At 41.0% G+C, this 26,215-nt stretch overlaps 1 protein-coding gene across 5 annotated transcripts in view; it reads left to right on the forward strand.

Moving 5' to 3' along the window:
• Positions 1-26,215, forward strand: part of zdhhc9 (zDHHC palmitoyltransferase 9) — a 44,632-nt gene that overhangs the window by 3,632 nt on the left and 14,785 nt on the right. For all 5 annotated transcript variants that reach the window (XR_013491830.1, XR_013491829.1, XR_013491831.1 and 2 more), the window contains exons 3-6: positions 12,909-13,069; positions 19,733-19,891; positions 22,305-22,442; positions 22,910-22,956. Coding sequence is in view for 1 of the 5 variants with exons in the window: in XM_078169436.1 (XP_078025562.1) it covers positions 12,909-13,069; positions 19,733-19,891; positions 22,305-22,442; positions 22,910-22,956 (505 nt within the window). In the remaining 4 variants the exon portion in view is untranslated. The remainder of the gene's footprint in view (positions 1-12,908; positions 13,070-19,732; positions 19,892-22,304; positions 22,443-22,909; positions 22,957-26,215) is intronic.

The following is a 26,215-nucleotide window of genomic DNA, read 5'->3' on the forward strand; positions in this document are numbered from 1 at the left end:
AGTGCTAAAAACCGCAATTACTCTAATGGCCACTTGAGGCTGGCTCCAAGAGCGAGTCAGTCCCTTCAGACCCCAATGGTGAAATGCCCAACTTAACAACAGAAATAAACATGCTTACAGCCTGGTACAAAAATGGTTTTGGTCTCCATAGCTAATTTCCCCGTTCATGACAACTGCAGGGGGGATGAATTGTTACATAACTCACCTGTTTAAATGTAAAGTTATGAATAATTAGGCTGTCGCTGCTTTGAGTGACAAATGGATGCCATTCATTGACAAGTTGCTACCACGTCGACAACACTGGTTAGATAACGTAACCATGGCATAACCCCAGATTCACAAAGTGTAGCTGCCGTAGTTGTCGCTATTTCAGTGTATTTTCAATTCATTAAAGTTAATAGCATCATTTTGGTCACCTTAAAAAGTCTAAAAGATCCTCTAACGAGTCACATGTTCAGTTTTTCTGGTAAGTACATATAGTATTAATGCTTTTAAGCATGTTTTTTGATAGCAAAAATTAGCATTAGCACTATCACAGTTACCCACAGTTGTAAATGCACCTTGCTATCCAAGCTAGCAACTAGTGTTAGGATCAGGCCCCCAGGAAGTGTGCAGGGCATCAAAGCCAATATTCATAGTGGCCAAACAGTGGTACTGCAATTTCCAATGTCTGTCACGTGATGCCAGTGGGCCCAAAGACTTTTCCCCATACACTTACATTGGGAAAGTGACATCTGTAAATCACTGGATACATTTTTATGAGCATCACAACCCCCGCTGAATGACTCCGTTTACTATTGGGATTTGATCAGTGTGGTCCGATAACATTTGGAAAGTCTAGAAGAGCCACAAGATGAAATCATTTTATCCCCCTTCAAGTTAGCGAAAGCACCAATCACCCGAGTAATTTCATACCCCAGAAATAGAGCTTTTTTGGCTTCACGCAACACTGAGCAACTTTCATAGGAATGAACAGGGTCCCACCTTCAACACTGCATCCAGGTCTCTTAATACATCCATGGTTTAGGTTCGTGCCATCCTCTCCTCTAAATATGGTGACTTCTGGCTCCAAAAATACAAGATGGTGGTGCTCAAAATGTCAAAGGCTTCAAAACAGGCGTCCACAAACCAATGGGTGACGTCACGGTGGCTATGTTCATTATTTTTATACAGTCAATGACTCTGATTTTCCAGGTGATGTATTCGAATTGCTTGTTTTGTCCGAACAACAGTCTAAAAAATAGATTCAGTTTACCATTATATATGACAAAGAAAAGCAGCAAATGAATGTTTGGCATTTTAGAAACCTTTTAATATATCACCACCATCAGGTCAAAATGGTTACTCTGCAGTACTTTGGTTTATGACTGAATAGCTGCAAAACAAATGATGGTCCCCTCAGCCTTAGCTGTATTTTGTTTAGTGCTAGTCAGCAAATGTTTGCATGCTAATACACTAATAACTAAGATGTCTAATGCCTGAGTGCAGCTTTACAGAGCCGCTAGTATGACTGTAGACTTGTCAGATGGTCGTTCATTTAGTGAACAGCTGGATTGTTTCACTCATCATATGCTCAAGATGAGTGAAACAATTGATCACTTATTGAAATAATAATCAGTCAATAAATCAACTAACAGCTTTGGCTAATATGGTTTATAATATTGTCACTGTTCCAAAACACCATACAGTGGCCATAATTTATCAAAACTCAATCTGTAAAAGGCTTGGCATTGATTAAAAACTGTACAACAGTCTACGGCACAGAAGATATCCATGACTGTGCATCATCATAATCTAATTTTTAAAAGCAAAGCTTTTTGTGTCGGCTAATTCTGGTGCATTTTGCTGCAGTTCATCATTCTGTTGTCAGGTTCACTGTCTTTACAGTGTAGTTTTCTTGTTTTAAAGAATTCATTCCTCACATGTTGGCTTGAGGTTGAGCTTTGAGCTGTACTGGTGGCATTGATAGGAGAACAGAGAGGGCAGTGTCCCGGCGTGGGCTGGCTCATATCCAGCACCAGCCGAGCAGACATCTCACTTTTATCACCAGCCATCGGCACCCCGTGCAGGGAGACCTCTGTGTGCTTTAATTTGTGCTAAACTGCGGAAACGAGCAGCCACATACACAAATGGAAAGACCCATTAGGAACGACTAAACAAATTATTCAGTGAAGGGGTGGGCCCAGCCTGTTTTTCCCTTTACAGGCAGAATCAATGTTAGGACTGTGTGTCCTCACCCTGTTGGGTTTGTGCCAGTTGGATATCCACTGATCTCATTTTTAAATGAGATTTTGCATATTTACATTTTACCCATGATGCCTCACATGTATCCGTGAAAGGCTTCCACACAGTTGGATGCTCACTGGTTCAGTTCCCATGTGTATGTTTATGTTTGTGTGAATGTGGTGTGCGTGCATGAGTGCATATGTGCATGTAGATAGCTACCTATGGAGCCTGGATGATGGAACAAGAAACTGGAACACAAGGACAGTGTGTCACCTGTCTGTCCACCCCAGGACACTGAGCCACGAGGCCAGAGAAGCATATGTGCATGTAATAACACTGATCCTTCCTCTCTGCTTGTGCGTGTGTGTGTTTGTACTCTATCTACATCCGTCCATCCGGCTGACCACCCGTTCTCCAGTCAGCCTCATAAAATGTGAAGATGTGAAGATGTATTGAGGAGAAGTGCAGAGTGAGCGGCTGCAGTCAGAGGAGATCTTGTAACCGATCCCTGAGCCTCCCTCAGCATCTAACCCCACCCTGTCTCCCTGTTAGCCAATCAGAGAGCAGCTGCCGGCCCCAGCTAAATGAGCAATAACATGATTTATGCCCTATTCAGAGTACATGCACCATTTACAGTAACAGTGATCTACAGGCTTTGTTCTCTGGATAATTCCCTGGCAGGAGGATGTTTTCCTGTGGAGGGCGAAGTGATATTTTTGCCCACATCCTGTGACATACAGGGAGGCATACTTTATGTTCCCTCACTTTGTCCTCATTTGTTTGACTTGAAATAGATGCTCTCCTGGTGTAAATATATAGAGATGGTTTCCTCTTTTATCATGCCGTTAAATCACTGGTATTGTTTTTCATGTGGCTGAAATTAAATCATCAGATTTATCACCATTCTTCATTTCACTTAGTGAATATTCTGTGACGCAACATCTGTAATCCTAGCTTTAATCCTGGTACGAGGACCATGACCCTGGCTCTCATGTTTCATCTCTCTCATATGGCGTTCAAGTGTTGCATAACAAGGAAGACTGTTTTAAACTGGACAACATGATTGCATCCAGTGAAGCTTTAGTGTAGCCTATTTTTGATTCACTAATATATTGAATTAGGATGTTTCTGGTCAGATATTTGTAGCTAGCGAGAGGTCGCAGCTCACCACAGTTTGTGTTTGTAAATGTATTTCGATTACATTTGAGTCACAGAGGTTTTGAAAAACCTTGAAGGTCATTTTACACTCACTTTTCTAAAGGCATTTTCACATTCCTCAAAGACTCTTTAAACCATCAGGATGAAAAAATATTCTGTTTGTTGCTAAAATATATTTTTAACCAATTTCTCAAGTTGTGACTGTATTTCTTAGTCCAGATAGCCAGAACTGTTTGTAAAACACAAGGAAAATATGAATGTGTTCCTTTGAATTAAAACATAAAATATTGGAAAGTAACATCAATATATACTAGGACTCAGATCCTGTACTCAAAGGAATACCTCACCCCGCAAGTGACTATTTGTATATCAGTTACTCACCTAGTGTTACAGCGAATTTGCATGCCTCTGGTGAACAAAGAATCCAAAAAATCCAATAAACTGAAGTCAGAAGGGACCATGATTAACAACAACAAGACTACATCAAAACATCCATTTACAGACTGGAATATAATCCATGTCTCATTTATTCAGTCTTATGCTCAGTACTTCCCAAACTGACAGCCCTGTCCGATGGGAAACGTAAACTGAAAGTGAAACTTACATATGCTCTCTTCCGAGCCAGACTCCATTAAAAAAACAATAATTTTACCTCACTGAACACGGGAGCTGCTGTTCTACCGCTGCCTTGATCAGTTAGTTTGTTTGTGTGACTTTGGTGTTTTAACAGGTTAGTTCGGATTCACCAAAGTCGCACAATAACACAAACAAACTAACTGATCGAGGCAGCGGCAGACCAGCTCCTGTGTTCAGTGAGGTAAAATTACTGTATTTGTCAATGGAGTTTGGCTTTGAAGAGAGCATAGATAAGTTCCCAGTAAGAGAGGGCTGTCACTTTGGACATACAACTGGATAAATGAGACTTGGGTTATACTGCACAAGCTGTGTATGAGTTTGTAAATGTTTTGATATAGTTTTTCTGTTTCAAAATGCGGACCCTTATGTCTGAAATTCATTGGGAATGTTCTTCATTTTTGGATTCTTCGTTCGCTGGAGGTATGCAAGAGTTTTCCTCATGAACTCACTATAACACGTGGTGAGTAAGTGATATACAAATGATCATTTTGGGGGTAAAGTATTCCTTTACAGATACAACAGCTTAAAAATACTACATACTAAAATACTACAAGTGAAAGTCCTGCCTTCAAAACCAATGAAAGTAATAAAAGTATTATCAGATAAATGTACTCATTGGTGAAAATAGGAAATTGTCCTCTATTATGTTTTACATTACATGATTAGATTGTTAATACTGATGTGTCAATGAATAAGCAGCACTTTGTTGTTGTAGCTGGCTAAGTGGAGCTTATTTTAAGTACGTCATAGTTTCCAACCGAGGGACCTGCCTCCCCAAAAGGCCAAAAGATGAATCTGTGGGATCATAAGATGATTAATGAGAGAGAGAGAGAGAGAAAACAACAAATACTCTCTGATCTTTGCTGTTTTTGTGAAATAATAGATAATTCTAGAACAAGTATTTAAAATTTAGTGGGTAAATCTCTTTTTGATTAACTGTAATAACTCGCAGACATCTGAAAGATGCTGAGGTGCCCCAACTACACACTGATTTTCTTGTAAGATGCTGCAAGTCAGAAAAATGGAGAACCACTGGTTTAATCTTTAACACTGAATTTTATAAGTGCGTCATGTGTTTTTATTTTTAGATCTGAAAAGTTTTAACAGCTGTCAAATAAATGTAGTGGTGTAAAATGTACAATATTTCCTGCTGCATTGTAATGTGGTAGAAGGTTAAAGTATGAAATGGGAATACTTAAGTAAAGTACATGTACCTCAGAACTGTACTTGTGTAAATGTACTTAGTTACTTTCCACCACTGCTTCAGTCAAACATAGTGGCCAGAAATGACTTGAAATGGTTTAGAAATATTGCTTCAACTTAAAAAAAACAGTTGAGAAATCTTTTTTTATGTTGCAGCAGACTGAATATTTTTTCACCCAGATGGTCTGAAAAGCGACCTTCTGGATTTTTCAAAGATCGCCCCCTTCATTTCTCTGAAAAGGATGCTTAGCTCTGTGACTCAGTTGTAATTGTAGTACTCAAGAGCCACAAACTGGAGAGACGCGATTACATTTGTGTAAAAGGGCAGGAGTTGTCAGAGAATTCTGCTGCAGCAGGATTTACAGTATCCACCTCTACTCAGAATATTTACCAAGTTGGGAAATGGAGTGGTTTTCTTTCCATTTGTGGAAAAGGTGGGAGAGGAAAACTGGAGTTTTTGAGCTTTTGTTGTGTTTTTTTTCCAGCCGTTCCCTAGAAGCAGTCACAGTCTACAGATATTTGTATGACAGAGTTACCGAGGCCTGTAGATCTGCCTGCACAGCAAGTGCATAATTCATTTGTAGTATGATTCATTCAGATCCACAACAGCTTACAAGTGTTAAGTATTAATAAAGGAAGGGTTTGAATGCTCAACAAAGGTAAAATGTCATGAGTCAGCAAGGCCTGACAAGGTGATGTATTAATCCCTGGTTCAGTGGTTTTATTGCTGTAAAGTTAAAGTCATTTTAATTCAGCGATAACCCGACTTTACGAGCTTCTCGTCTCTGAGCTCGTGTCATCCTGTGTTAAGGGGGGGAATCCTCTGGATCAAAGTCTGCAGTAGACACACCCTAATGCATCTAATGCCCAAACACACACACACACACACACACACACACACACAGACAAGAGAGTGAACTTCACACTCTCCATGTAGAATCAGCTGTACTGTAACTTATCTGTATGTTATGTAACACAGTAACTGTTTCGTGCTAATGTGACTATTTCCCTTGTTTATGACCAGCTGAGCGCAGGTTTTTCAGCTAATGGGGTCCCATTATTAAACAATAAAAATATCTCTTCTCTGTATGCAGAGAGCTCAGGGCCTAATGGTCACTCTTTTATGATTTTATGACAGTTGTGTAGGGGCCCATTAAGGAAACAACAGAGTATAGCATATGGCAGGAACACTTAATTTGCATACTAAGTCTGGTACACTGAAATGTATATATGAGACTTTAAATTCATGGTCTAAACAAGTTAAAACATATCATCCCTCAAAAATTATGTCACAGGTATCCTGGTGCTTAAATTGCCCACAGTTCAACTTGACAACAGTTTGTCTGATGCTGCCTTCAAATGGGACTAGTGAGCTTATCATTATGACATGGGAAGAAGTGCACATGATAAACATAAGCCTCAGTAATGCTTTCTGCGTGAATGGTCGCATGGCGATGAGCTGATGCGGGATTGTAACGAGGAAACATTTGGGTGTTTTGTAGTCTAAGTGGTTTCTCCTCATGGCAAACCGATATTCTCCCAATCTGTAGGGGGCAGTGTATCAAAAACTCTCGACTACATCATGGTTCTCCTCCCATCCTCGTATCAGAAAATACTGGATGTGCACAGACAGGAGAAAACCTGGCGCACACGACTCCCACGAATGGCCATATCTGATGGTGTGATGTCACTTTGGCCGCACGGACACTTTACTTCAGCATCAGTTATTCTCTCTGCACGGGTGGTTGCACGGCATGAGCTGATGTGGGATTGTGACGAGGAAACGTTTGTGTCTTTTATACTCTTGGCGGTTTCTCCTCACGGCAAACAAATGTTCCACCAAACTGTAGGGGGCAGTGTAACAAAAACTCACGTCCACAGCCTTGTTCTCCGCCCATCTGCATTTGCGTAGATACAACATATCAGATGTGCATGGACTGGTGAAAACCCACCACATGGGGCTCTTACGAAGTTTTGTGTCTGATGGTGATGGTGTGATGTTACTTTGGCCGTGCAGACACTTGCGACCCATACAAATGGGTCAAACATATTTTAAGCATTAGATAGTTAAATCATGCAAACACTGCTGCTAGGCGCCAAGACAAGATAAACATGACCCCATTTGAGTGTAGCATAAGATTTGGATGTGTTATGTAACTTTGAGCAACGTATCCTCATACAACGGTTTACATGATATCTTATGAAAAGTTACACACACGGTTCGCTTGATATCTTACAAATTACTGCCATGATATCTCAGGAAATAGCACCCCTGCCAGTAAGGTTAGGTTTCAGAAAAGAAATAACTCAGTGTTGACTATTAGTTTCACACCGGACACAAATCCCAGTCTTCTGGGTTGAAGTCCTGTCTTTGTTTGACCAAGCCACCACCCTGACCATTTCCCTACATTAACTTTGTCACCCTTTACACTACTTTCCCTGACTTCCTCCTTCGTTCATGTCATATGATTGAGGAAAACCTCCATGATTGCAGCCTCCTGGCTTACAATTGGGTGGGTTACGTACAATTTATAGTGCGTTACCTAAGTAGTACTATCATAGGCACTTTGGATATATCATATATTCGTATAAGTATATGAGAACAACCCGCCTTGGGCCCTTAGCCTCAGGAGATGAGGAGCAGCTACAAAAGTATAAACTTGCTTTTTTCTAACTCCAAATCCTCAGATTTTTTTCATCTTAAAACTTGTAGTCTTCAGCCCCAACTGACGCTGACTCATGTAACATCACTCGAAGCAATTTATCAGACTTAACACAGCTCCCTCTGGAGCCACACAGCTGTAGTTCTCCCCAACAGACTCAGGTGAATTTCTGCTTGAACATAGAAGTGGCATTTTCATGTTGTAGCTCGCTGGGGTACTTGAGTGCTGTACACCACTGGACTTTATTGTTAGCCTCAAAGGAGACACAGAAAGAGAAGGAATGTGGAAGAGGCATGTGAGTGTCACTTGGCGGTCTGATTGATTGGCTCACTGATGAAAATGTTTCCCTCACATGGACACAGGATCTGATAAAGTCCAGTTTTTTTTTTCTGCTGCCTTTGTGGCGGTGACGGATGAACACGCAGCGTCACTGTGCCAGCACCACCCTGCTTCTCAACAGCAGCAGAGGAAACGGTCACATCCAGGAAGGACGTGGAGAGCCTGATGGGAAGCAATGATTGAGTGGGCCTCCAATACCTACCAGTCATCATTACGGGAATTACACTTCATCGACAGACTGCCTCTCCTCAGTCTGAATCTCACTGGCTGCCTCTCGGCTCTAACAAATGGGCCAAACATTCTTCACAGGCCTGGTCCAGTGGAAATTTCTATTGATTTGATCTCTGCTCCGAGTTTCCATTAGTGTGAAAAAAGACACTGCAGGGAAACTGCTCAGACCAGTTCAGCCAGTGCTGTGTGTGTGTTGTTGTTTCATCAGTGCACAGGTATGCTGACGTACCTGCATGGTGTGTCTACATGAACAGGTGCGACTAAACAGGTGGACTTTGTTCTCTGCCGTGTTGTGCTGACTGGCTGTTGTTTACTCAGCTACATCTCTTTCCTTTTTAGCTGTGTGTGTGTGTGTGTATGTGTGTGTGTGTGTGTGTCTGTGTGTGTGTCTGCGTCTGTGTCTGTGTGTGTGTCTGTGTGTGTGGTGAGAATGAAAGAAATGCCACCCAGAGAAGAAGGACGATATTGATTGTCAATGTCCAGAACTCAAAGACGTTCAATTTACAATGACTGAAAACAGGAGGCAGTAGCAAACCCCATTTGGATGGTGGAACCCACTTTATCAATCAGCTGTCTCAGCTCTTATTATGGGATGTCAGATATACAGTGCAGTCCTCCACTGTTTGAACAGATACACCTTTTACACCTTTTTTGTTGTGTTGGCTCTGCACTCCAACACACTTGTTTTTAATTAGAAAATAGTGATCAAACAAATCCTAACAAAACCAGAAACAATCACACTGTACTAAAAACATCCTCACGCATCAGTGCTGCTTTCAAGCACCCAAAATACTTTGTAGGCCAAACTCATTTATGTAACTGTATCTGCAGTGTTTTGGCTGATACGTGATACAGATAAATGGCTGCTGTCCATGTGGGATATTATATTCAGCACAAATGCAACCTGTCATTTTGTGTGGAAAAACAGGTTTTTAATCCAAATTTCTCATCTGCCCTTCATGATTATTATGTTTTTAATATCACTTGATCTTCTGCTTATTTTCTCGAGTCATAAATAATCATTAAATCTTAAAAATCAGGAATAAGTGAGTAATGTCTCTATAAATCTTGTTTTGTCCAAAACCAAAGGATATTCAGTTTATTATCATTTAAGACAAAGGAAAGCAGCAATAACTGGAGCTGTCATGGTGAAGAATTTTCCCATGTGGTGATTAAGGGTGGCTCAACAGTGCGATATGCAGTATTACCATTTGCTATTGTTTTTGCAAATTATGTAATTTATCCTGATTTTAGTGCTTTGCAAATAAGCTTTATTGTTTGGCTATTGTATTGGTGCTTTTTAAATGACACATTTTTAAAACAAACTAAATATTTGTTCATTGTTAAATGCAGAAGACAGACAGACAATGAGGCCCAATAAAGGGTGTAGCGTTTTTTCAGCAGAGATGTTTTGGTTGTGTCTGGTTGCTATGAAACAGAATATTCGCGGAAGTGAAAGTGTTGGCACAAGGTACTCAAATTCAAACTCAAATTTGTTTATAAAGGACATTTAAAAACAACTCACGTTGACCAAAGTGCTATACAAAAGGAATCAGATGCTAAAAACACATACACAAGAGACAACATAACTGTCAGGTACACAGCTCATACATTCAGAGACACACACACAAGCACGCATCACAGAAAGCCACATCAGGGGGACTCAAACGCTAATTAATAAAAGTAGGTTTTGAGCCTGGACTAATAAGAGCCAATGGAGGGGACGGATCTGATTAGGAGGGGGATGCTGAGCAGATTATCTGTCCTGGATGAAGGGATGGCTGAAGCACATAGGGAGAAAGCACGGACCTGCTGGTGTGTGTGGGTTTAGTATTCATTTCTTCTCAGTTGTGACGGTTGGTCTTTGTGGTTTTTGTCCTGCCCCTCTTCCAATGTGATTGGACGGCTGGGTAAAAAGTGACAGTGACGAGTGGCTGCAGCGTTGTTTTTCAATTTTTGGCGACCAAAAAAAAACAGCATAGGTGCAGCGCATAGCGTAGAATAGACTCTCAGGGCCTAATTCACAAAGAATGAACTGCGGCCGCTGATAGCACCTTGAATTGCACTTCACTTGCACCGCAGTTTGCTCCATCTTAATGTCCTGTTCACAAACAATATTGCGCAAACACGCCAACAAAGTTTGGCAGCTGAGTGCAGTTTGCCCCTGATTTGCCCCTGATTGCAATTAGCCACATGGCATGGCATGATAAGTGTTTGGCAAAGTACTGAATACTGTATACCCTCATGTAGTGATGTCTGCTGGTGAGTCAGTCTAACAGTGTCGGATGGGTTGAGGCTGTGGATTTGACCAAGTTTGACCACTTTATCACTATTCCCTCTCACTTGTAGCTGTTTTTTCGTTATCTTTTGAATGTAATATGAATTATGGAAGCGTTTTTGTTCACGTTTGTTTCCCCCATTTCGTAAAATAAATTATTGAAAGTTGCTTTTGAAGTGCGTGACAGAAGTGCGTTTTGACAACGACTGCAGACTGTCACCTGTTCAATGCATCAGTATCTTCGGATGCCATTAAAGTAATAATGATTATAATAATAATGTCAACATATTATTTACAGACTGATCACTGCTGCCACGATCACTGGAAAGTCTGGGCGAGAGGCTTCCACAGTGGAGCGCCCAGTTTGCACCAGCTTTCTAAAGACGTTATTTACTTCACTCAAACTGCGTGTGGCTATTAGCGCTGGTGTTAGTGAATTAGACGTTGTTTATCAGTGAGGCTCATTTGCATAGAAAGGGGCAATTTTTGCGCCAAATATATGCATATTACCTCATTTAAATACGTGCAAATAACACCAGAGCACCGAGACGCAATCTGCTTGGCAGCGCAGTTAGTGGAGCATTTCACCCTCTGCACGTGCTTTGTGAATTAGATGGTATCTGTTTGCTCCATTTTTACCGGTTTAGCGGCCGCAAAAGCCACGCAATCCTTTTGGGAATTCGGCCCTCAGTGGCTTGTCACGCTGCTGGTATTTGTAGCAGCAAATAGAAAAAACCATGAACATAGTCACTCTTTGTTCCCCTTGCTGTCAACATATTGGACCTGTGTGTAATTGACAACAAGAGTGAAAAAAATTGAATTTCCCCTCGGGGATTGATAAAGTATATAAAAAAACAAACAAACAAACAAAAAAACAGCACGGTGTTGCAATATTGCAGTTATCACAACAGCCCTAGCTGGAACCAAAGAAGTTATGGGGTTTGTTCTTTGAAAATGACTCAAACAATCAATCGATTCTTAAAGTGGCTGCAGATTTATTTGTTGTCCATCCACTAATGGATTAATCAATGAATTGTTTCAGCTCTACTTTATACTGAATAGTGCAATTGACTTCAACTAAAATAGAACAATATATAAATGTAATGTCGCCTGATAAAATAACTGATGTGTGTCTCTTCAGACGACAGTGTTTTATATAGGTTGTTGGGTTTCAGTGGTCCAAAATTCCATCCTCCATTTAATGAAGCAGAGTGTGTGACATCTGTGTGTGCAGGCCTTATGAATGACATTCAGTACAAACGCTGGTCTTGTTCAGGATATGGCACAATACCTTGCTCTCCTGTAGAGCAACATTAGTGTTGCATTATGAATATATGATCCCGGCCACTTGGGAGGGAGATGAGGCCGCACAGTTTAACTATTAATAACTTCATGCAGAAGCCTCTGCTGCTGCTGCTGCTGCTCTGTTCTGTCGCAGCACCGTGCACTGCAGCTCACATCTGTTATCGCTCTGAGCAGCAGGCCTTCACCATGCAGCCCTGCTGGCTCTAATCTCAATGGCCTGGCAAACGGAGTTATGCTAATGTTTCTCCACTCTTCCTCCAGAAGGTGAGGGGGAACGTGGCATCGTACTGTTTATTCATGGCCGTGACTTCGGCACGGTCTAGAGAAAGGGCAACTCTCGCGGTTCATGACCTCCTGCTCAGAACACCAGTTCAGAATATGTACGTTGTCGTGTCGTGCCCTCTCTGCACATGCTGTTTTTGAGAGGGCTCTCACACTTATGTTTGGTTGTTGTCTGCAGTCGTCATGTGTAGCTGTGGTCCAAAAATATAATAATTGGTAAATATTGGTGTCGAAATTAGGGCTGCAACTAACAAGTCAGTTTATCTGGACATTATTCATTTTGTCTATAAAATGTCAGAAATGTTTGAAAAATATCTGTCACATTTCCCCAAATCAAGGTGACAAATGTTCAACAAACAGTCCAAAACTTCTTTTTTTTCTACAATGATATAAAACAAAAAATTACTATTTAAAAAAAATACTCAGTTTGAAGAAGCAGCAACCAGAGAAAAAAAATCCATAAAATGTCTAATTGAACAGTAAATCAATTAAAATTAAATGAAAATAAGAAGTTTTCCTCTCGTAACCTTTCTGAGAAACTTTACCTGCTTTTAAAGTGAATCTTTATTTTCTTTGTTTCCCCACAGATGTCCATACCTGGCTGTCCATCTATCTCCTGCCATCCCAGTTTTTGCCGCCCTGCTCTTCCTCTTCGTCATCGCCATGTTGCTGAGGACCAGCTTCAGTGACCCTGGAGTGCTGCCACGGGCGCTTCCAGAAGAAGCCACGTTCATCGAGATGGAAATCGGTGAGTTTCAGCCTTACAGACAATTTTAGAAATATTTTTTGTTTTTATTTTTCTGCATACTTTTAAGAACCTACTGTCATTCAGAAGTATTACGCTGAAAAGATGGTCTTTTCACAAAACTGAAATGTCTATGCAGTAGAAAAACACAAATACTTCTGAAATTGGTTCCACATGACCTGAGCAAAGAGAGAAAAATTACTGTGGCATTCGCTTTTGCTCAAGAGGCAGGAAACCTACAACTACTAAAACTAAAACTTTTCCCCAGGAAACAATATGGCAGCCGGGTAGTGACAAAAAAATCTCGAATTACAGTTAAATACTAAGTGAAAATATGTTACTGAAAACATTTAAGGTGAGAAACAGACAATGCAGGAACATAATATTGGTTCATATTTTATCAGCGCTGTTTAGTTTTACCATTTCATTTTAGTTTTTTCAGCCTCCATTATTACAAAACAGGAAACAGAGTAGCACCCACTCTTCACAAATTCTCATACAACAGCCAAACAGTGCACTAAAATATGTTTGTGAAGACATTTTAGGCAGGAAATAGGCAATACAGTAACTGAATCTTGTTTTTTGTTTGATCAGCACTGCTTAGTTTTACAGTTTGATCTGAGCATGACAGAAAGAGTGAGGGGCGGGTCTCTCTTTTGATTCGATTCTATATGATGTGTCAGTGGTGGCAGGCATACGGAAATGCAGAAGTGCACTCTGTAGTTCAAGCAGCTGTCTGGGCGCTGGTAAGATAGAGGGAAATTTATTGTAGTTCTTTTACGATACAAAGCTGGTTGAAAATCAGCGAAGTATCCCTTTAAAGGAATTGTTAGGCTCTTCTGAAGTGGGGTGAAAGAGTATAGTCAGTGTATTACCTACAGTGGATGGCAGTTGACACGCCCCCAGTTTTGGGAAGCAGGCAGGAGTAGTGCCACGAAATCAAAACAATGTACCGCTGTAGACAGGGGTAGCAGCCAAATCTTTTTTAGCAACCTAAAAAAAACATACCAGTTTAAGTGAATGCTTTCTTAAGAGTATTTTCACAGCTTTACTGCTGACTGTCAGACAGCCCTTTCTGATAGGAACTGATGCCATTATATCACTCTCTTCAAAGCCACCAGACTCCTGGAGCTGCTGGTCTACCGCTGCCTTGATTGGTTAGTTATTTTGTGTGACTTTGGTGAACCAACCCTTTGAAATACCAATCATTATATCCTTTGTCTACAATTTCACAGTTATAAAGACATCCAAATATTTAGTATCTTTACAAACTTTGGGATTTTTCATTTGAATTAGAAAAAAAAATGGTTGTTTGAAACTGGAGAATGAATGGTAGCACAACATTTGTATATGATAATATAAATGTATTGCTGTTAATAGAAGAAAAGCCCAGCAGCATCCTTATTCATACACCTTCAGTAATAATACTAGATTGTTGTCAGGTGTGAAGTAACGTGTGGTCTCACCTCCTCTCGTGTAATCGTAGTCCAGCTCCTCACCTTGAAGTGTGCATGGCTATTCTTCACAATCAGTACTGATAATACCTCCAGGCACAAATCCCTTATCTGCAGCCATTCAAATGTTAAGTCAACAACAGGACAAATGGTTATTACAGCACGTGTGCTGCTCCATGATCATCATCGAGGCTGTTCTTTTTGTATAAAATGACAGCCACAGATCTGGACTACATGTCTGATAGAAGCAGCTCAAGTGAAAGTATTTTGGAGGCATAAATACTTCAGTATATATGCTAGTTAAGCAGTGAGCAGACAGCCCCAGTCCTGTTGGTTTATTCATGTTTGTTATGCTTTATGTTGCTCAAGGTTGGGTGTGCTCATCTGTGAACGTAGAGCTCTAACACACATTCATTACAAGGGATCCTGTTGTCTCATTACCCAAAACAAACTATGCGCTGTATCATAATGACAACAAAGCCTCTGTAAGCAATTCCTGTTGTCTTTAGAAGCAGTACATTTGTGTTTGGTTTTTTGTTCATGCTCACTGGCTGGGCTGTCCAGACTATCGTTATATCTGGGGGAATCGGCTTTTATTCTGCAATATTTCTGCAGCAGCCCTCCCTGCATCCTTACCCCGCTCCCTCCCTCCCTCACTGCCTCTGTGGCTGCTCAATGTTCACTCTTTGTCTCTGTTAAAGATTCACAGTGTCCTTCAGCCATCACTCGTCCTCTCTCACTCCGGTCAAGAGGCATGGGTGGAGACTGGTCTCGGCTCATGACAGAGGAGGGCTGTAAAAGCAAGGCTGAGGCAGTCGGTCCTCTGAGAATGGGTTATCTGGCAGCCAGCACTTCTCTCATCATGAATGTGACTCATACCACACACTGGATGACAATGGCTCGCTGGTCTAACTGTGGCCGTGATGACCCCGCTGGAGATTAGACACCTCCCGCGTGTAGTTTATATGAGGAAATCTCATTGGAATTATTTATGTGAACAGAGCTGCAACTAATGATTATTTTCATTATTGATAAATGTGTTGATTATTTTTTCCACCAATCATTTAGTCCTTTAATTGCCTGAAAATGATGAAAAATTTGTCAGATCCACAGTCTAAATCTCAAAGATGTTTAATTTGGTGCGGCTACTGAACACTGAAGAGTGAGACAAATTATTATGACAAATTCGTGTGCGAGTGCAGGAATTTAAAGTCCCAGTAAAACAGACGTTAGAGTGTCTTTACCTTCATATATACCAGCGAACTGAAATATTTGCACAGTGTACAGTTAGAAGAGGGATTTAAATCAAATCCTTTGCATTTGATTAGACCACTAAAAAGTAGGCGGGGTTAGAGTTTAGAGAGCTACAGTAGGTGGACTGTTGGCTCTGCACACCCCCACTTCCACTGTTAGTTTAAGGGGAGGACAAAGATAAATGAATAAGACCGTTGACTCATTGATTTAGAAATGAGAACAAAGGTTTTGCCATCTGATATCCAAACATACATGTCTTCCTGTCTCTCTCCACATTGCTCTGTTAGTTAGTTGTGGCAACCATGGATGTATGAAGAGAACTGGGTACAGCGTTGGAGGCACACAAAGCCAAAAAAAGCTTGATTTCAGTAGTATGACATTACCTGGACTCTCTGCACTGTGGGAGCCATAGATCAAGCGCACAACAGACTTACAGGGACCAAGCAGCTAACTATGGTTTAGAGCTCCACTAACTTGAATAGGGATAAAAATTATGTAATTGTGCAGTTCCTCTACACTTTTGAAATGTTGTCAGACTGAATTCATCAAATCCTGATAGTGAAACTGGTCTTTTAGCAGGGGTTGTGACATGAAAAAATTGTATCCACTGATTTACAGACGTCTCTTTCATAGTGTAAGTCAGTGAAAAAGCGGTTTGGAGCCCCAATGGCATCACCTGATGGACCCGGAAGTTGTAAGTCCACAACTGGCTTCAAAGCCCAGCGCTGTTCCTGGGGGCTTGACTACAACTCACAAGTGTTGAAGTATGGTTTTATATGACCAGTGTGGCAAACTAGTCAACCAAAGTCTCATTTGATTGGATGAACTTTTCTACTTACTCCTATTGTTACTCTATTAGGCAATGGTTTTTGCTTTTGCTCCTAGAAAACATTTTTATGTTGTGTGTTTTTTGCCAGATATTTATTACTTCTAAAACTGGGCCCAGTGAGTGACCCTGACCTGGGGAACCTACTAGTTGTCTGGTTGTGACTGGTTGTGAATCGTTGAAATTGTGGTTACTGTACTTAGTGTTACTGTAATTTGAAGCATTCTCTGGCACAAGAATTTCCTTAGGGATAAATACAGTTCTATTGAATTGAACTGAATTGAATTAAACGCCCCTGAGTGAGTCATCAACGTTTGAAACTCTTTTATTTGGTTTTATAGAAAATGGAAACACGGGAATTTTGATGCAAGAATCCCCTGATACTGCTTTTTTTTACATATATATTTGGCATAAAACATGAGATACATGATCACTTAACACAGAGACACAGGACTAAAACTGGGTGAATGCATTTTTCATCTCACTGGGTCTTTACTGGCAGTGGTTAACTTCCCTTTTTTGGCAAAATGTTTTACATTCCACTTAAAACATCTCAGCAAATCTCCCAAAATAGCAAGACATTCATCACTTAAATGCTTAAAAGGGGCATGACCATGTGAGGATAATGCACTGAAGCAGCCTAAATGAATCACTTAGTTTAACAATGTCAATCCCACACTTGTAGCTCTTATACAGTATGTTTTTCAGTGTGTTCAGGTAGCTGTTTGCTGTTATGAGTGTGGGTGTGCCAACAGATATCAGCCAGTGGAGAAGGCAGGTATGGATCTCATTGTGAGGCTGAGGTAGGCATGTTGATGAAGCTGCCGCTGCCTTGATGCTCTGTCCCTTCAGCCTGTTAGCTGCAAGTCCCAAGGGGGAATGCTAATAGGAGGAGAGGCATCCTCTTGGAATATATAATGCCACTAGCAGACAGAGCTGTGCTGCCCGAGGGAGTGGCATCATTCCCCGTGAGTGATGACTCATTAATTTATTCTCCGCTGGTTTATCCTGAAAGCCACTAATCCTGCATTCAGTAGATTCATAATTTAGAGCAGTTTGTTCCGTTAGATAAAGTACATTTCACAATCTTTATGTCTTGGTGTATAATGGATGGTTTGTAAAGGTGCTCGTTTCACTGATTTATTTACGCAGAAACTATTTTGTTTTACATAAGAAGAGAATTTATACAAATGATAGAAATGCAGCATAGTTTATGTTCATCTCTGAATGCTTCCCAGATAATTTCCACAAATACCACATTTCTTATCTTGATTTATTCCCAGCAAGTCAAATGAGCACGCTTGCTATTTCCCATTAACTCCACATTCACGTCTCCCCCATGCAGCATGTTAATGGTAGATTTCTCCATAACAGTTATTCTCCTGAGAGACTCCAGCCAGCAGCCCTCTGGTCGTTAGCCAGTCTCTCCACCCTCTCGACTCCTGCAGTGCTACATAATCAGAAAGATCTGAATTGCCAAGAAAAAGTGAATGTGTGAAAATTTCATTTGGATGGTGACTGCAAAAACAAACCATCTCACCTAAAAGATGTTTCAGTGTTAGGAACACTGTGTTATGGTGTCGCTGATAAATAATAACATCTCAGCTGTGATTACACAGAGATGCACCATCATCAATACTGTATCGAGCCAACGATGGTTCTCACTGACATCATCAAGGTTCATCTGTCAAGAGTTGCATCCTTTTTTTGTTGTATTTGTCGCTGAATCTCACATTCCTCACTGCCTGTTTAAGACGTGTACAGTCTAATGCAACCCAGTGCAAGAAAGTAGGGCTGTACGCGACTCAGACTTATATTAGTTGATCGGATTTGACTGTTTAATACGATTATTCGATTAGTTCTTCCTATTTTATTTCATATAGAGTTTGAGCACGGTTTGGGAGGGCAATCAGGGTGACAGCGACGTTCACATAATATAATAAATAAGCCAAGTTAGCCCTCTGAGCTAATACGTGCGAATTACACTCACAACAGTTTGGAAATGTGCCACAGCATCTTTTGCCAACATTAGATATCAAACAAAAGCCACTGTACACACGAGACTGTATTGTACTAAGTTGCTCCAAGCTGTAAACTCTCCACATCTAAGCAGAAGGCAGAAGATAACATTATCTCAGAGCCTGACTGGGCAAAACCCCTCTTCCTCTGGGCAGCTGCCTCCGTCTCACTCAAGTTGTTTTCTCATTAAACTCCGGAAGAATATCCAGAGAATTAGGTGCGGACATTGTCTGGAGTTTCCCTTTACACAGCAGGAGATTGTCTGTGTCAGAGGCATTCTCACCTACTGGAAATACTCTGTTTGGTTTAGACAAGAGGGGAGGGAGGATGACATGATATGAATTACACCGCAGTCCCGTAGTCAGTTTGTAATTTGGTATAAACATCAGTGTCTCTTGCTGTTCTTTGAATTTCTCGGATGATTTCAGCTTTGGCCTTTATCAGCAGAAGGTCCTGAATCATGTCATCTCTCCAGTTTGAAATTTTTGTTGCCGTGTTCCTTTAAATGACCCTTCCTCTTCAGCCTTGATGTTTTTTTTCTTCCGGTTTTGCGGAAGCTGCGTGATAGAAACATCAACAACATGCCCACTCACTCACTTTGAATCCTCTGGATAATTACCTGCTCTAGTCACACATGGGGTCAATCGGACATTACACAGACTGTGTACAAGGGAGTTAGCAGGGTGAAGTCCATTTAACGTCCGATCCAAATGATTCAGACATTTGCGTTCTCACATACAGCTTCTCTGGGTACTGTCTACAGAAAGGGGCTTCAGACTCACCCTGGGTCTGGGTCTGCAGCTGCCTTTAAATTCACACTTACTGACCAAAAAAACGACTGCTCGACTTGATGAATCTCAGTCGACTGTGGGGTCTCAGACTGATGATTCCAATCTTTGTCTTTCAGGGGGCAGCTCCACAAGAAACTGTGCCTTTGTGGAGCTTTTTATGTTCCTTATTTGTGAAAACACTGTCACAGGTTTTAATTGTGATTTTGAGGACACAGTTTTGGAGTTGTGTTGAATTCTGATTAGATAACACCTTTAAACATAATTCATTGTGTGATCAAGATTGCTAACACCTGCTAATAAATGTGGCTTTCCCTTTCCACAGAGGCTGCCAATGGGAACGTCCCCGCAGGCCAGCGCCCTCCACCTCGCATCCGCAACGTTCAGATCAACAACCAGATCGTCAAGCTCAAGTACTGCTACACCTGCAAGATCTTCCGACCACCTCGAGCATCTCACTGCAGCATCTGTGACAACTGCGTCGGTAAGATAAGTGCTCTGATCTGCTGTCAGAGGCTTCACAGAGTGAGAAGACAGCTCATTGAAATCAGTTTTTTTCAGTTTTTCAGAAATAGAAAGGTGAGTAATGTTTTGTGAGGAAAAATAGCTCCCTGACGTGATGATTATTACTGAAGCATCGATCTTAATTACCTCTCTGCAATCATTTTTCACATAATGAAAAGAAATAGAAACGATAGCTTTATAAATAAATGTTGGGCTGAGCAGACAGAGTGCAAAAGATTGAGAAAACTGAATCAGACGAGCCGACAACGGGACTGTTTTTATGGAATGTGCTTTGAATTATGAAGGCTGTTTGAACTCTGTGTGTGTGTGTGTGTGTGTGTGTGTGTGTGTGTGTGTGTGTGTGTGCGTGCGTGTAGCCATGGCATCTCTCAACCCTGCAGAATAACAGTGATTTGGCTTCTGATGATTGAGGAATGCGTCTGAAGGGAGTGTAGCGATATGAGAGGAGACAGTGGAGGCTCAGTGAGGGAATAAGCGCTCAGTCATTCTGAACACTGGTTCATCTGTGTCCACCTGCTGTATACACACACACACACAGAAACACACACACACATAGTCTAAGCATGACACAGCAGCGTGCCTCAGTCCCCTTTTTTTACTGCAGTCATATCTTTTCTTCCTCAACCCAACATCATTTATAGCGGTTAAAGTCTCTCAGAAAATATGCAGCATAATAAAAAACTGCTTCACAAATTATATTTGTTTGTACCTGGAGTCTACTCTGGTTAATGTATTATGAGATATCTGATGCACAGTATAGTCTGGGAGTAGTTGTGCAGTTGTTTTAGCTCTGTATAAGGAACATTAGAGTTAAATTTAAACAGTAACTTTGGGGGTAAAGTGCTGGTCTGGCTCCAGACCTCTGAATTATCAGCGACTCTCAATGGACAAAATGGCACTTTTGTTTGATTATCAAGCTTGTAAAGTGTTTTCACAGCTTTAATTTGAAAGTTTTGATGTCCATATTAAGTGAACAACATAGAGGTTTACTGTCCTGCTGTGCTCTATATGCAGTCTAAAAACACAATAGACACAAGGAGTTCTCTGTGAGGCTTCATCCTCTGGAGACTAAATGTTTCATGGCAATAAATTAATTAATTGTTGAGGTATTTCAGTCTGAATGAAAGGAGGACTGAATGAAAAGGTTCCTTAAATGGACAGTGTAACTTCACATCAAATTTTTTAATCATCAGCAAATTCCTCTCATCTGTAGTGTTTTTTATCAGTGTAGATTGTTATGATGTTGGTTGCAGAGTGTTGAAGATAACAGCTGTAAACATGTCTGCCTTCTCTTGAATGTGATAGACTTAGATGGCACTCAGGTTGTGGTGCTCAAAGGGCCAAAAAATCTATTTGAAAAACTCAACAGCAATGTCTCTTTCCAGAAATCATGACCTGGTTACTCAAGATAATCTACAGACCTTGTTGTGGGCAGTTTCATGTATTCAACTATTTTCTTTCTAACTATGCTAGCAAACCGTATCACCACACAGAAGGAAGACTGCCTCTACTCATAGACAGACAGAGGAAGATGTGAGCATTAATGCTGTCCTCATCAGCTGAGCTGTAATGTTCGCTAGCTAAGTGGTGCTAGATGAGAGTAAGTAACAGTAGATGCATGCGTCCTTCTGCACAGTGATATGATTGACAGGTGTAGTTCAGTAGAATGAAAATAGTTCCCACATAAAACTGCACAAAACAAGGTTTGTGGATTATCTTGAGTAAGTGGGTCATGATTCCTGGAAAGACACATTGATATTGAGTTTTTGAAATGTATTTTGTGGCACCACAAGCTGAGTGTCATCTAGTTCCACAATATTGGAGAGAAGGCAGACATCTGTAAGGCCGATATTCCCAATACTTGGCAAGTCACACTAAAACAATCTAGACTGATAAATAGCAAGGGTACAGGTGATTTGGGTGTGAGCTGTCCCTTTAAAACTAAAATTGGAACATCTCTACTCTGTAAATAATAAAAGTGATCCACTTATTTTATCCTTATATCTGCGAGCTGCTTCACATCTTGTGTTTCTTTCTCGATGTTTTCTGTATAATGTTGTGAAACAGCATCCAGGGAGTGCAGCAGACACACCGCTGCACTCCCTGCTGTCCATTTGACCCTGCCCTGCTTTCATCTGGTTCTCCTCCAAATTATAGGAGAGCAAAGGCAGCGAGGAAGTGATCACTATATTTAGACTGCAGGTTTACAGAAGCTGATGCACAAAGCCGTCTTTGACTAAAAGACTGCAGCTGGTGTATTTTTAACATTTGTTTGTCTCCCAGAAGTATCTGCTTTCTATGAAAAGTTGTGAGTGTAGCCTCTGGTGTAATTTACATATTTTTATAAGGTGACCTTTTTCTCTTCTTCACAGACCGTTTTGATCACCACTGTCCATGGGTAGGCAACTGTGTGGGCAAGAGGAACTACCGATACTTCTACATGTTCACCCTGTCGCTCTCCCTGCTCACCATTTATATCTTCACCTTCAACATCGTCCACGTGGTCATGCGTGAGTATCCTGTCAGTCATTTGTCAGATCAGAGGGAACAGACAGGTACAACATGTCAGAGAGTAGTACATGCATTGCTAAAGGAATGTGACAAAACAGGAAGAACGACCTGCGACACAAGCTCAGTCAGCTTTACATGTAAATGCAAGTGCTGAAACTATGACCTGATTCAGACCAGGCTTTTCCTACACTGTGACATGACATGCAACAGCAACTGACAGCTTGACATGATCCCTCTTTCATCCTCATCCCCTTGCTTCCTTGTTCTACCCAACGCAGACAGCAGGAAGACAGAGAGACGAGGAAACAATGTGTTTCTAGTCAGGATAATTAGCTCTGGGCTTGTTATCTTAATACTGGAGTAATTGTGTCTTTTCAGTACAGGAAAAATGAATAAGGAAGCAGCGGGATTTTTTTTAGAAAGTCTTTTCTTTTTAACTTCTCTCCCCATGTTGCTCTGTTCACAGGTTCAGTGGATAATGGCTTTTTGAACACTTTGAAGGAAACACCTGGAACATATCCTTTTAAGCTCTGACCACAGTATATATCACAAAAACAGCTGCTGTGGGGGCCATGGTTGCCAGATTTCCTAGAATAGAAAATGAAAAACGTCATAGAGACTTTTCAAGTATTCCAAAACCTCTCCCCGAACAGTGATCTCCCAGTAATAGCTTAGAAACCAGGCACAGCAGGCCCGTCAAGCTTGGATTTCCTAACATGTCCTTTTGTAGCCTTTCCAGGCCAGCCATTAGAATTTATGGACAGGGGGACAGCATTTTCCAAATTGGGCCCCTCATCTACACCCACTCCATCACCATCACCACCCACCTCTAGGTCTAACACTGTCACAGGCAATTTCAAATAAGCTCTTGGCCATTAGCCTTGTAGTGACAGAGATGGAGTCTCTAACAACCATTTCCAAATCCGGTGTTAGAGACCCATCCAGGCCATGCTCCGTTTCACATACATTTACTCAATGTGATTATAAAGCACAAAAAGTAAAGTCAGTTATATCAAAACACAGAGAATTTCTGTCTTTCTAATAAAAGTGTGACATTTATATTCAATCTATTACCTTAAAACAAAACATGGAGAGAAAAAACCCTCCAGCGACTTATTAGAGAAAAGTAAAATTAAAAATTGATGGAAATAAATTACTGCAAGGCATCAAATCATAACATCAAACCACAAGTGAACACATTCATTTACTCTTAATCTATCACCATTTCCAAATCCAGTGTTTATAATGAGTTATTTTCTGCAATACAGAGACTGTTTAGGGAGACAGGTACGCAGAAATATTTAAATGCACGATTTTCTAAGAAAGCAATACCACTTTTTCTCTCGCCAAATTTTAGCCTAACTTGGTAGCATATTTAGCCCCTTCTGGACAAGATAGCATCACATGTGTGTATCAATGAATGGGTTGTCTAGTTTTAAATGATACCAGTATCATTAAAACTGAGCCTCACTTTTGCCACATTGTACCATATTTGGGGGGGTGAGGAATCAGATGACAGGTTGAAATCTGTCTCTAATGATAACAATATATTTATTTGTCATGTAAAAACATAACTTGTATTGCCAGTGTCCTCTGTACAGTTTGATTAGCGTCCTGCTCCTATTGGATTTGGAGTTTATTAACCCCATCCAACGTTACCAAAGCTTTAATTTTAAATGCCTGAAACACTGATTAGTCTTCATTCTTAAAGCTTTTTCTCTTGTAGCAAGGAGAGAAACACACACTAAAAATCTGACAGTGTTATGTTAGAACAAAATAAATGTCTGATCTTAAAATTCTCCTTATTATACTCACAGTACTTGGACTGACTACACTGCAATTATAAAGAACAGTGCTGTTTCTTTATAGTCTTGCACTCAGATTGTTAAATAGTGACCTTTGTGCTTCAGTTACTGAGCACGACTACATGTATATAGCAATCAAGTGCACATTTAAAGGCCCAGTGTGTAGGATGAGGGGGATATACTTGAAGAAATGGAATATAATATGATAAGTATGGTTTCTTTAGTGTATAATTACATTAAAATTAGTGGTCGTGTTTTCATTACCTTAGAAGGAGCCATTTATATCTGCATAGGGAGCAGGTCCTCGTCGATGGAGATTGACATGTTGCACTGCCATGTTTCTACAGCAGCCCAAAATGTACAGTACAGGCCAAAAGTTTGGACACACCTTCTCATTCAATGCGTTTTCTTTATTTTCATGACTATTTACATTGTAGATTCTCACTGAAGGCATCAAAACTATGAATGAACACATGTGGAGTTATGTACTTAACAAAAAAAGGTGAAATAACTGAAAACATGTTTTATATTCTAGTTTCTTCAAAATAGCCACCCTTTGCTCTGATTACTGCTTTGCACACTCTTGGCATTCTCTCCATGAGCTTCAAGAGGTAGTCACCTGAAATGGTTTTCCAACAGTCTTGAAGGAGTTCCCAGAGGTGTTTAGCACTTGTTGGCCCCTTTGCCTTCACTCTGCGGTCCAGCTCACCCCAAACCATCTCGACTGGGTTCAGGTCCGGTGACTGTGGAGGCCAGGTCATCTGCCGCAGCACTCCATCACTCTCCTTCTTGGTCAAATAGCCCTTACACAGCCTGGAGGTGTGTTTGGGGTCATTGTCCTGTTGAAAAATAAATGGTCGTCCAACTAAACGCAAACCGGATGGGATGGCATGTCGCTGCAGGATGCTGTGGTAGCCATGCTGGTCCAGTGTGCCTTCAATTTTGAATAAATCCCCAACAGTGTCACCAGCAAAACACCCCCACACCATCACACCTCCTCCTCCATGCTTCACAGTGGGAACCAGGCATGTGGAATCCATCCGTTCACCTTTTCTGCGTCTCACAAAGACACGGCGGTTGGAACCAAAGATCTCAAATTTGGACTCATCAGACCAAAGCACAGATTTCCACTGGTCTAATGTCCATTCCTTGTGTTTCTTGGCCCAAACAAATCTCTTCTGCTTGTTGCCTCTCCTTAGCAGTGGTTTCCTAGCAGCTATTTGACCATGAAGGCCTGATTGGCGCAGTCTCCTCTTAACAGTTGTTCTAGAGATGGGTCTGCTGCTAGAACTCTGTGTGGCATTCATCTGGTCTCTGATCTGAGCTGCTGTTAACTTGCGATTTCTGAGGCTGGTGACTCGGATGAACTTATCCTCAGAAGCAGAGGTGACTCTTGGTCTTCCTTTCCTGGGTCGGTCCTCATGTGTGCCAGTTTGGTTGTAGCGCTTGATGGTTTTTGCGACTCCACTTGGGGACACATTTAAAGTTTTTGCAATTTTCCGGACTGACTGACCTTCATTTCTTAAAGTAATGATGGCCACTCGTTTTTCTTTAGTTAGCTGATTGGTTCTTGCCATAATATGAATTTTAACAGTTGTCCAATAGGGCTGTCGGCTGTGTATTAACCTGACTTCTGCACAACACAACTGATGGTCCCAACCCCATTGATAAAGCAAGAAATTCCACTAATTAACCCTGATAAGGCACACCTGTGAAGTGGAAACCATTTCAGGTGACTACCTCTTGAAGCTCATGGAGAGAATGCCAAGAGTGTGCAAAGCAGTAATCAGAGCAAAGGGTGGCTATTTTGAAGAAACTAGAATATAAAACATGTTTTCAGTTATTTCACCTTTTTTTGTTAAGTACATAACTCCACATGTGTTCATTCATAGTTTTGATGCCTTCAGTGAGAATCTACAATGTAAATAGTCATGAAAATAAAGAAAACGCATTGAATGAGAAGGTGT

This window comes from Epinephelus lanceolatus, chromosome 7, assembly GCF_041903045.1.
Source record: "Epinephelus lanceolatus isolate andai-2023 chromosome 7, ASM4190304v1, whole genome shotgun sequence".
Lineage (NCBI taxonomy): Eukaryota > Metazoa > Chordata > Actinopteri > Perciformes > Serranidae > Epinephelus > Epinephelus lanceolatus.